This window comes from Labrus bergylta, chromosome 16, assembly GCF_963930695.1.
Source record: "Labrus bergylta chromosome 16, fLabBer1.1, whole genome shotgun sequence".
NCBI classification, from domain to species: Eukaryota; Metazoa; Chordata; class Actinopteri; order Labriformes; family Labridae; genus Labrus; species Labrus bergylta.
The window spans coordinates 12,350,363-12,362,236 of NC_089210.1; the positions used below are offsets into that span (position 1 = coordinate 12,350,363).

General features: G+C 39.7%; 1 protein-coding gene across 1 annotated transcript; it reads left to right on the forward strand.

Annotated features, from left to right (window-relative positions):
* The first annotated feature begins 391 nt into the window (after nucleotides 1-391).
* galr2b (galanin receptor 2b) lies at nucleotides 392-10,863 on the forward strand. Its single transcript, XM_020642491.2, has 3 exons — nucleotides 392-577; nucleotides 3,419-3,802; nucleotides 8,524-10,863. The coding sequence occupies exons 2-3, from the start codon at nucleotides 3,429-3,431 to the stop codon at nucleotides 9,284-9,286; spliced, it is 1,137 nt and encodes a 378-aa protein (XP_020498147.1). The 5' UTR covers nucleotides 392-577; nucleotides 3,419-3,428; the 3' UTR covers nucleotides 9,287-10,863.
* The last annotated feature ends 1,011 nt before the right edge of the window (nucleotides 10,864-11,874 follow it).

Here is an 11,874-nt window from a genome sequence, read left to right on the forward strand (position 1 = left end):
AATCTCAATGTTTAAGCTTCTACACAAACTCTATTATTATCATTACCCTGTCCACCCCTAGAGTGAGTAGATTAATTAACCCCCCTCCTCCCCTTCTAAGACAATGGTTGCACTTACTAGTACATAATCAGCCATGTTACAGACTGACAAATGTACAAGGCTGAGTGCTTGATGAGAGAGCCAGCTGATTTAGGTCTGTGTGCTGATTAGGAATGGGATCAATGTTGCTTAATGGCCGTTTGTCAGGGAAACCTCCTGATAATCTATGGATTGTGTCCGCTGCAGCCTCCCGCCATACCTTTCTCGCTCCGCAATCCTTTTCTGCAGTGAAGTGTGAACATTAAAGTGAATGTGGAGGAGGAGTCCTCCCTGGGAGAGGAGTGAGGAGGAGGGGTAGGGGTAGGGGGAGGCGGAGAAAGAGTAAGATAGCAGCAACATGGGCAGATAGCGATGTACACTGGGAGAGAATAGAGGTGTCAGCGTGAGGAGTATGAGCATCTTCACAGACGAGGTCTGCTGGCATTTTTCTTCTTCTTAATCTGAAGCTTTCGGATTCTGTCCATTAATCCTCTGCCTGGTAGGTGTTTCTTGATGCATCTGTTCGCTTATCCTGCCATCTGATTTGCATAGAATTGCCCCATGGGAAATTTAACCCATTTCAGATTTAGAATACAAAATCTACAAAGTAACTGTAATGATTTGATTAAATCAATAAAAATCTGCTCAGATGGTGTCTAAAGATTTTTTTTTTAAATCTTAATCAAGCACCTTCCAGAGGGGGATTTAACATGTTTTTTTTATTATTATTATTCTAGCTCTGCTGCAAAATGCAGTGATGCAATCTGTTGCCATCCCTCTGCCTGCTCATCATTTCTTTTTATGCTGACCTCTCTCTAAATGAGCCATAAGGTATTTTCCCACAGATCTTGCATCCTCACCACCACCCTCCTCCTCCTCTCTTCTCTGGCTCTCAACTCTTTGTTTCATTTCCCATAAAATACTGAGTTACATCCTGGAATCTGTAAGTCTGCGTTCAGCAAATGTCAGTAATGTCAAATGTCAGGTCCCGCTCACTTTAATAAAAAGCTCCTTTTGTGTGTCTGCTGCTGTTTTCTCTGATCCCCCTGAGACTCTTGCTCATGTCTTGCGCTGGATTGAGTCTTCCACCTGATATCCCACTGCAGGCAGAAACCTAACTTCCCCAGTGGGGAGAGAGGAGAATCCGTCTCACTATGTAAAAGGTTGCTTGGGGAGAATTCCTCTGCAGCAGATGCTGTAAGCATGCCTCTTGATGAGGTTAACAACATCACTCTCCCTTTTTATGCACTTCAGAGTGTCGTTTATGAGACATCGCCTTGGATCAGTATACCCTCTTCATTTGGTCATATTTTTGATCATGCAGATAAATAGAGGGGCATCTAGGATTGAGACTTGAGTTGAACAATGTATAATACGACATTTGAAGCTGAGATTTTAGGAGGAGGAACAAAAATGCATGAAAAAAATAACTTGTTATTTTTAGGTTAGTCTGTATCTACAGAATTGTACTTCCCTGTGATATTGCTTTACAACAGCTCTGTGATTGATATCGTCAACATGTCTGTATATAATGTATTCGCCCAGCTATGTGTTGCTTTGTTGCAGCTTTTGTTGCTCCCTTTTCATTCCAGCTCCACGTGTTTAATTGATAATCACGCTTTATGTTGGGCATGAACTAATCAAGCATGTTTTTTCCATAAAGTAATCGGAGTCTGTTCATTTAGGTAGGATACAACTTTATCCATGATACAATATAGGTGCCTCATGGTGATACCATGATGAATCAGTTTCACATCTTCTTCTGTAGTCCAAAGAGTGTGGCTGAGCTCGGCATAGCATGGCGTCAACAACTGTGTGGGTTGTCGCTGCTTCTTCTTCTGTCACTGTCATGTCTTGAAATTTCCAGCACAACACAGATCTGTGGCGCTTTATCAAGGAGGAAAACAGAAGAAGAAGAGAATCAGTGTTTTTGGCATTTTCACAGCTGCCATTCACTCTAATTCTTGTTTGTCAAATGAAAAAGGATTGAACAAAAGTGCCATCCATTTCTTCTTTCAGACCGGTTGTTGTTGACGTTGGTATGACATGGTTCCCTTTGGTAACAAGAGTCATGAATATGAGAATGTCCTCGTCATTTTCCACATGCAGAGCTGATTAAAACACACTTGAACCTTATATGCCATCTGCTTCCAGCTTCCAGCATCTATCTCCTGGATGCTGTTTTGCATTTTCATTTTCAGATGGTCAGAGGCTCTTCAAACCTCAAGATTTGATCTTTTTCTTGCATTACTCTCACAATCCTAACCAGTCCAGCAGTGAGTCGTATGTCTGAGAAATAACATCTGAACTACATGCTCTTATCATGCAATGCTCTCTTTTAGATGAGGTTCAATCCCATAGACAGGAACCAATGCCAAACAACTCCACACTGATGCATTGAACAATGTCTAAACCAAACACACACAGGGTTTCTAACCTCAGCTGCTCATTAAATCTACAATTGCTCAACATGATCCAGAATTGAACTCTCTGTCAGATTGATTGGATTAAATGGAATATTTTGAACCATCCTGCTGTTATGTGTGTGTGTGTGTGTGTCTCTTCACTGTTGAGCACCTCTTTATTTTCAAGCCCCAATTTTGCTTCTCTCCCCATTCAGCAGAACAACAATTTGACAACAACCACAAAAAAAACCCAGCAACACAGAACAGTCATGCTGACGTAATCAGAGATGTTATTTGGGGAAATTGCTCTAACATATAACCGTTGCTCACCATCATTGGCTGACATGTTTTTTTTCAAGAAGACAGCACACAGACAGAAGGCAGCACTCAGACAGCTCCCTCTTTAAGACACAGCTCCTCAGATTAGAGAGGAGTGCATCATCAAGTGAATCTCCTGCAATGTAAGTGGCCTTTCCCTCTTACCTGGAGGCTAACAAATGGCGTCAGTGTAAGTGCATGCATAATAACTATTCCACATATCTTGACCCTGTCAGTATACTACTCAGAAGACAGAAAAAGTACATTAAAAGTGTGGATCGACTGCACTGCACCACAACAGTGAGAAAATTCTCTCCACGCAACTGACAAAAAGTGATCAGCCAATTAAAATAAGCCTCTCATTCTTGTCTTATTATTATGTGACTTGACTCAACTTGGGATTAATTGGATGAAGGAATCTTGTGGTTCATGTGAAAACTTATCAAGCTTTTAAAGGCTGCACAGTCTCATTAAACCCCCTCTGAGAGATAATTGAATTAAACTACACACAGGTTTTAATTTTTTTTATATTTTTTGGAGGCTAGATATTAAAAAGCTCTAGGATCGTGACTGAATTCCTCTTGCCTCATGCACCATCTCTCTCCCCCATGTTTCAGATTTGTAAAAATGTCTGACTTCGAGGACTTCACCAAGCCAGCAGGGCAGGCCAATGTGTCTGAGAGCTACCAGCTGAACCCCACCAGTGTGATCGTGTCGGTGGTCTTCTCCCTCATCTTCCTCCTCGGCACGGTCGGTAACAGCCTGGTGCTGGCCGTGCTTCTGCGGAGCGGCCAGGTCGGATACAACACCACCAACCTGTTCATACTCAACCTGAGCATGGCCGACTTCTTCTTCATCATCTTCTGCGTCCCTTTCCAAGCTACCATCTACTCCCTGGAGGGCTGGGTGTTTGGCTCCTTCATGTGCAAAGTGGTCCACTTCTTCATCAACCTGACCATGTACGCCAGCAGCTTCACGCTCGCTGCTGTCTCTGTCGACCGGTATGTTCACTATTACCTTGAACACATAGAGAAAGAGGACAAATCTAAGTGTTCCATTTTATTAACAAGTTTGATTATTTCCAGACATTACCATGCCATTTGCATCCCCCATATACCATGTTGAACTGAATACTGGGACACTTGTTAGCATTGTCTTCTTTTTCAATTAATGGCGACATTTCCTGTTGAAAGAGGCCGTTTCTTCTAGTAGCAACCCAATAATCTACTATTTCAAATTTCAGATTTAAAGTTGAATCTATTAAATCATCATGTAATCACAAGTTCTCAAAGCTTCAGCTGACAGTTTCAGGTTGTGTGTTTGTGTTTTTAGTTTCCCTTCATTTTGTTGTTTGATAAAACCTCAAAACTTTCATTTCATTTACACATAAAAAAAGAAAAAAAGCAAGGCGAGGCAACTTTATATAACACATTTCATATACGAAGGCAACTCAAAGCACTTTAGGACATGGTTAAACAAATACAAGGCTAAGATATTAAATCAAGACAAACCCGGAGTACATACAATCTTTCCAGAGGAGAATATGTTTTTAAAGAAACAATAGAAAAACGATTAAAAGCAATTAGATTACATAATATATATATTTTTAAAGATATTAACAGCACCAATGTTAAATAATAAAGTGTAAGCTTTAAGGCTCATTCAATGGACCATTAACGTAGAAATGTTTTTAACTTGATTTGAAAATATTTCAGTTTGGAGCACATCTCATCTCTAATGTCACTCTGTTCCTGTCACAGGATGGAAGTGACTCAATGCTGCTTCACCGTGTTTATACAGGACAAGAGGAAGCAGCAAAGACTCCCAGCTGAGAAACTATAGAAACAGATCATGTTTTAAAATGTCTCCTGGTAAATAACGTACAGTTTCAATTCATAATCGTATTTGTTTATTTTAAGTATTTTGTGGATAGCTCATTTGATTGAGCGGTAGTTATTGTGCACCTTCTTTTTTTTTTTCTTTTTTTTATCTCATCTGCTATCCTCTGCTTTCATCATCTGCCATCAGTAAGGTAGAGGATGTGGTCATGAGTCATCTCTGATAAATGAATTCCTTAAAGGTCTTTAGAGTCTCTTATTAAAATCACTTCCTCTTATGATTAATTCATGCACTTTTGAAGCTGCTCCAATAGCTCTATGGTGCAATGCCCTGAAATGGAACATTTTTATCATCTTGTTGATATTGCTCAACTTTTGCTAATTAATTCCTTCAAATGTAAAGCTTTTTTCACTAAAACTTTGACTGAGTCTAATCAAGGCAGTTTTTGTATTCTCAGTCAAATCCAAATACATCGAAATATGACCTTGTTTCAGTCTTTTTAAGAACTTTGAACACATCTCAGGGTTTCATTGCTGCGGTGCAGTTAAGACAAGGATACATTTAAGACCTAATTAGTATCTGAAGAGTTCATATTGAATTGAGCAATTTAATAATTAAATTCAATAATTAAAAGAGCCCATATTATGCCCTTTTTGGGGTTCGTATATTTAATCTATGTTCCTACTTTTGTACGTTCACAATAGCTAAAGTCCAAAAAAAGTGTCTGTTTTCATGTACTGCTCCTCCTTGCTCCTTCTCCGCTCTGAGTCCGTCAGCTACGCTCTGCTGAGCCCACACTGTTAGACCCCACGAGGGCCAAGTCTGCTCTGATTGGTCTGCCGATCCGCTCTGTCGTTGTTGGTCAGTTGCTCAGCACTCGTCTCGGAAATTTCAACATGAGCTGCAGGGCTTGCCACAACGAGCCAATGGGCTTAGATCAGTGATCTCACACTGACAATGAAACCGCACTGACAAATTTTTATCGAGGTTGGCTAGAACCGAGTGTTACATGCAGCTAATGCTACAGCTAACAGGAGGACGTAGGAGAAGCCACATATCCGCAGACTTTGAATTTTTGCACATAGATATGCCTAAACATGCACAGGACACTTGGAAAACACACCAAAGGGCATATAAAACCAAAAAAAAGCATAATATGGGACCTTTAATACGTAAGAGTAAGAGTCAGCATATTAAGGGAGACACAAGTATTCAAGTTACTGTTTACTGTATAGGCAGAAAAAAATGTAGGACATAGTGCAAAGCTTACATGTTGAAATAAGTAACATTTAACTTCCATTATTTGCAACAAAATCATTACATCATACAACTAAATTCAGAAATTGATGCAGAGTCTATTGTACCTTAAATGTTGTTAAAATGGCAAGTCCCTGAGTTTTTTGTGATAAGTTTAGACTTAATTCATGAAAACATATAACAAAAATTGTATTGTTATTATTATATTTTAAACTCTTTTCGTTGAATTCCTTGATTTTAAATGTGTCTTATGTAGATTTGAAGTCCTGAAGAAACATGTGGATATTTGCAAGTGACTTTTTCACTAAAAAGGATTTATTATGATAAACCTCTTTCAGGGTTACGAAAATGTTAGTCGAGTGCAAGCTTTGTTTGCCATGCGACTTGAATACGGCTTATGTGTTGGCAAGTGAGAGAAGAAAAGGCCACGTCCTATGTACAGAGGTTATAGTCCTCCAAGCGGTTACCTCATGTCATTACCCAGTTTCCTCCTCTGTCCACTGTCCTGAGAAAGGAAAAATATGACACATCATGGATTTATTCATCACGATCAACAACTCTTGCATCAGTGAAACATCACATTTAGTAATCTTGTTTTAAAAATATTGGCAGTGATGGTGTTTGTTAAAGGGAATCATATTAACATCTCTGAGAAGATTGAACATATTTTATGAGAAAACAGAGTATCAAGGCTAAAAAAAAAAATCATCAAACACCTACACCTACCTGTCAGCTGTGGTTACAAGCATTAAAAATGACTATTGAGAAATTATTAATCTTGTCATCAATGGTCTTGTTTGCTTTTTGGGGCCATATGAAGCATCAGAATTAATTTCAGTCTGTTTCATTACCAGATAAAAAAAAATGCTTTAGCTTTAAAAACAAGCACAAAGGAGGCTTTTATTCTAGTCCACACTTTGACCGTGCATGCTGTGAGTTCTTTATTTACTGCTCCGCATAGGTAGGTACACATTATGACATTACCCAAAGACCCATCAGACCTTATCGTAAACTTAATCTATAACTGAATAGTTTATGAGAAAAGGAAGTATCATCCCTGGCTGGAAATGATATCCACAGAGTACAAGCTCTAAGCCGTCATTATAGTTGTTGTAACAACACAGTCAGCTCAGTCAATAAAGACTGAGTCGGTGTGCAGCTGCCCTCTGCTCACACTCTCTGTGTTTACACCTCTGAGGATTCAATAGATTTCTCATCCTGCCACCTAGACGCTTCCTCCTGGGTCAGGAAAAGAGCAGCTACATCTGAGTGAAGAGGTTACTGAATTTCGATGCTGTGTCTTTCTTTAGTTCCTGTGTGAAAGCAGCTCATAGTTACACTTTAGACCAGGAAACCTCAGCAGGAAATAAAAGAACAGTTAAGCCATATTGAACACCAGCACAATAAAAACAAACAATTTGGTTTTATCTCGTCTTATCAGGGTTTTAATTTCCACTAGTAATTTAACAGCGTTGAAGACATTTGGGGAAGGAAAATCATTAAACAGAGTCAGTGGATTGTGAACCTTGTAATCTAATCCTGGGTTATTGCTGCAGAAATTGTAATGATTTATTCTCTCATTTAAAGCTGCTGTCTTCAAGGCTGCTTTTCTACATGTCAATATATTTTAGCCTCACATTAGTAAAGACAAACAAACCATGTGACAAAGGTAAAGTACAGACAGCAATAATAGGAGGAAAGCAGTGTGGTGTCAGATTAATACGGTGCCATTGAAACATCAGGCTATTTCTATTTCAAATGCTTGGTGGGATTTAATGTCTTTGTTGAAGACCTGCTGAGAAACACTGCAGCACAAGAAAACACTGTGTTGTCTGCTTTTGTCACTAATTTACCCAGAGAAGCATGCAAGATCATTTGCCTGTGGTTTTCTTTTATTTGATTAATCCCACAAACAGCATGAATTGTTTTTGTTGCTTTTGTTGTGAAAGAGTGTGGAGGTGGCAGACTCCTTTGATACAATCGAATTATTGATTCTCATCCTTCACTCTCTGAATTCCACTCCAAAATTAAAGTCTAACAATATGCAAGGAAAATAAAACACAGTAGCCCGGTTTTTGGGGGGTTGTTTGTTTACTTCTCCATCAGACTTGAGGCAAAACACTGAGAAGAAATGAACTAAACTTAGCAACTTTTGGCTAATGATCATGCAAACTAATTTACTTTTTAAGCTCTTGTCACATTACTTGAATACAGATCTAGGTTGATCAGTTTTGTATTTATTCTGCAGCTTTCTTTTTTCTTTTAATTATTATTTTTTTAAGATTTTTTTTTTTGTGCATTTTGTGCCTTTACAAGAGAGATAAAACAGTGGACAGTGAACAGTGTTGTCGGAAATCAGGGATAAAGAGAGTAGGGAATGACATGCGGGAAATGAGCCACAGGTCGAATCCGAACCCGGGCCGCCCGCTCAGCGGACCGGAGCGTCCACACATGGGGCGCGCGCCCCAACCACTGCGCCACCAGCGCCGCTTCTTCAGCTTTCTTTGCGTTGATGATGAAAATGGTAGCATGGATGTTTTCATAATGTAGCACACTGGCTCAGCATGTCCTCCTTTTTCATCCTGTCCGTGGTTTTGTCAATTCATGATTTTCTTTCTCTCTATAGATATCTGGCTATCCGTTACCCGCTGCGCTCCAGAGAGCTACGGACACCGTGTAAGGCGATGGTCGCCATGGTGGTCATTTGGGGTCTCTCTCTGATCTTTGCGGGTCCTTATCTCAGCTACTACGATCTGATCGATTACGCCAACAGCACTGTGTGCATCCCTGGCTGGGAGGAGCAAAACCGGAAGGTCCTCGACACGTGCACCTTCCTTGTCGGCTACGTCATCCCCGTGCTGATCGTGAGCCTCTCGTACACTCGAACCATCAAGTACCTGTGGACGGCTGTGGACCCTCTGGACGGCATGTCGGAGTCCAAGAGGGCCAAACGCAAAGTCACCAAAATGATCATCATAGTGACCGTGCTTTTCTGCATCTGCTGGCTACCGTACCACGTGGTGATCCTGTGCTACCTGTACGGGGACTTCCCCTTCAATCAGACCACGTACGCTTTCAGGCTGCTGTCCCACTGCATGGCCTACGCCAACTCCTGTGTCAACCCCATCGTCTACGCTCTGGTGTCCAAGCACTTTCGCAAAGGCTTCAAGAAAGTGTTCAGCTGCATCCTGAGTAAAAAAGGCCGAAATAAAGTCCACGTGGTTCACGTGGCCAACACTGTGCCAGGTTTCGAGGCGGGCTCCACAGAGGTGTCGCAGATGAACGAGGAGAATGTACGACAGAATGAATGTGAGATGATGAACAGGCCCATTGCAGAGCCAAGAGAACCCACTGTGACTCTCAATTTGCCCTTTCAGCGGCAGACGTGACAAGTTATTCAGGCTAACAGCAGATTGCCTTATGTGAAAGACACATTGCAGCTGATGTGTTTGTTAAACCATGCAAACTTGTCATCACGATATTCACACTTTTGGTAGCAAACAACAGAAGAGATAAAAGGATGTTAAGGAGTATCAAGGTGTATATTTAGCCAACAACCAAAAATCCTGCTATATCATTTATTCAGACCTTTTTTTTGTTGTCAGATACTTTCTACAAAGAGATAATCAGTCATTCAGAAATGTGTGGATTTATGAAAAGAGTACTTTCTTGTGTCCACCATCCGCCTTAACCATGGCTTGCACTGTGGTATTTCTTTTTTCTTTTTTTTTTAATCAATGAGAGCAGTCCTAATTCCAGCACTTTTTAAAAACAGCAGAGAATGTATCGTCTAGTTTTTACAACATGTTTCACCTTTTCAAGCAGTCCAAGAGGTGTTTTAAGGTTACTGACTGGGAGGGTTTATGTGCACCACTTGACTTCAAACAAAGTCTGAAGGAAAAGCATTCTGCAAAGTTGCCTCCCATCCTGCGACAGGGATCACAAGTCTGCGGTATTTTTCGGCCGCCATGTTCCATTGTAGGTTTGTACCATGTGACTGTTGTTGTCTTTTCCACATGTAAGCTTAACTATAATCGGAACAAAGCAGTTTGACTAGTTAGTGCAAGTACATCATCCTTTCGCTTATTATTTTTCGAACTTGAGCACAGTTTTTTTTTTGGCTTTGTTCATTTATATCTTGCATGCAGGTTATGTTCTGTCTCAAGATATTGCTTGAATAACATTTGAGTTTCATGTGTTAATGATGCAAGAATCTCAAAGAGAATTGTGCTTAAAAACAGTATTCCGTTTCATTTCAATTTCAGGAGAATTTGAAATCTCTAACTTTGTATTGAAATACTAAAGAAGTGCCAGCATCAGGGGTTTAAAGGGCAGACTTTTGGTATTGATTGATGTAAAAAAAAAAAACAGGTTTTTGGACTTAGAATAAAAGAAGTTGCTTTACTTGTATTTTTCAAAGATTGTGTTCATAGCATGTTACTCTTTTGGTGTCAGATATATATATTTAAATGACTTTATTGATCAATGAGTGCTCTTAAGCGTTTAAGAGTTGTGTATTTTAAAATATGAGTATTTAAAAAAATGTGTATTTTGTGTAATTCTCCAAATGAAAGCAGATCCTTAGTATTTCTCTCTCTCTTTCCCTGTTGTCATGTGAGCTTCTGTCCTACCTCAACACTGTAAAAAAGACACATGTTATTGCCTCTTTGTTGTTGTTTGGTTTATGAGTGTGCAGTTTTCCTCTTCAGACAGTCATTACCTTACAAAACACCCCTCCTTCACACTGACCAATTTTCATCCTGTGTATTTGTGATAATTTGCTCTTTGCGTCACGACCATAATATACGGAACTGACCCTGCTCCGTTTCATTATGATGATTTCACAAACAAAACAGCTGTATAATTCCAAGTTACATAATATATTTCCAGATATATTTATCAAAAAGGTTTTTAAACATCATGTCATACAAACTTCAGTGACTAAATAAAATATTTTCTTCTGTGATACTGCAGTGAAGCTTCAATTCAATTCAATTAAATTCTGCATTAATGAGGGAGAAATTATGTCTTATCTTCCACTGCTATGTATGCTACTCCTTTATTACCCGATCTAAGTTTAGAGGAAATAACCATTAATGTGTTCTAAAAGTAATTTAAAGGCATTCTCATTTCATAGCTCATCATAGTGTTTTATTCATTGCACATTGTAACTACACAAACACATGTTGATAGCTATTCCATGCACATTAAGATTAAAAATATATTTCCTTGTGCTCTCAGGCTTTTTTCAGAGAGCATGAAACCAATAATTGGGGCAGTTGTGGCTCAGTGGTAGAGTCGGTTGTCTGTCAACCAGAGGGTCAGGGGTTCAATCCCCAGTTCCTGCAGCTACATGTCCAATGTGTCCTTGGGCAAGACATTTAACCCCAATTTGCTTCCACTGCTTTGTTGGTAGTATGTGAATGTGTATAAATAGGATTAGTTACTTCTGATGGACACTTTAGATAACAACCTCTGCCTTCAGTGTTTGAATACGTGTGACCTGCGGTGTCAAAGCGCTTTGAGTAGTTAGAAGACTATAGAAGGGCTATACAAGCTCAAGTCCGTTTACCATTTACCAATAATGATGGCAAGTAAAGACGGTTCATAATCTTTCAACTGTTCATCTATGTTTGTATCTTTGTATCTATGTGTGTGTATGTACGGTATGTATGTAGTGGGATTGGCTCCAGCACAGCGACCCCTTACTGGACAGGCGGTATTGGGATGGATGGAGTAATAATATTGTTGCAAGTTTGTTGGACTGCAATCAGAAGAGTCTTTGAGTTCCAGCGACTGCAAACATTTTGACAAGACCATTTGAAAAAGTCAGATTATTATTGTATAGAGCCTCAAGGTTAACCAAGTCATGAGGTGTTGATCAACAATTCATCTGACTAAAACAGGAGACTTTGGTTATTCTTCCATGAGTCAACAGTGTGCATAATCACATGAAAACATAGATCGAGGAAGATGC

Coding starts and splice junctions, on each gene's coding strand:
- galr2b (XM_020642491.2), top strand. CDS start 3,429: ATGTCTGACTTCGAGGACTTCACCAAGCCAGCAGGGCAGGCCAATGTG. Junction 3,803..8,523: donor GCTGCTGTCTCTGTCGACCG/GTATGTTCACTA, acceptor TTCTCTCTATAG/ATATCTGGCTATCCGTTACC.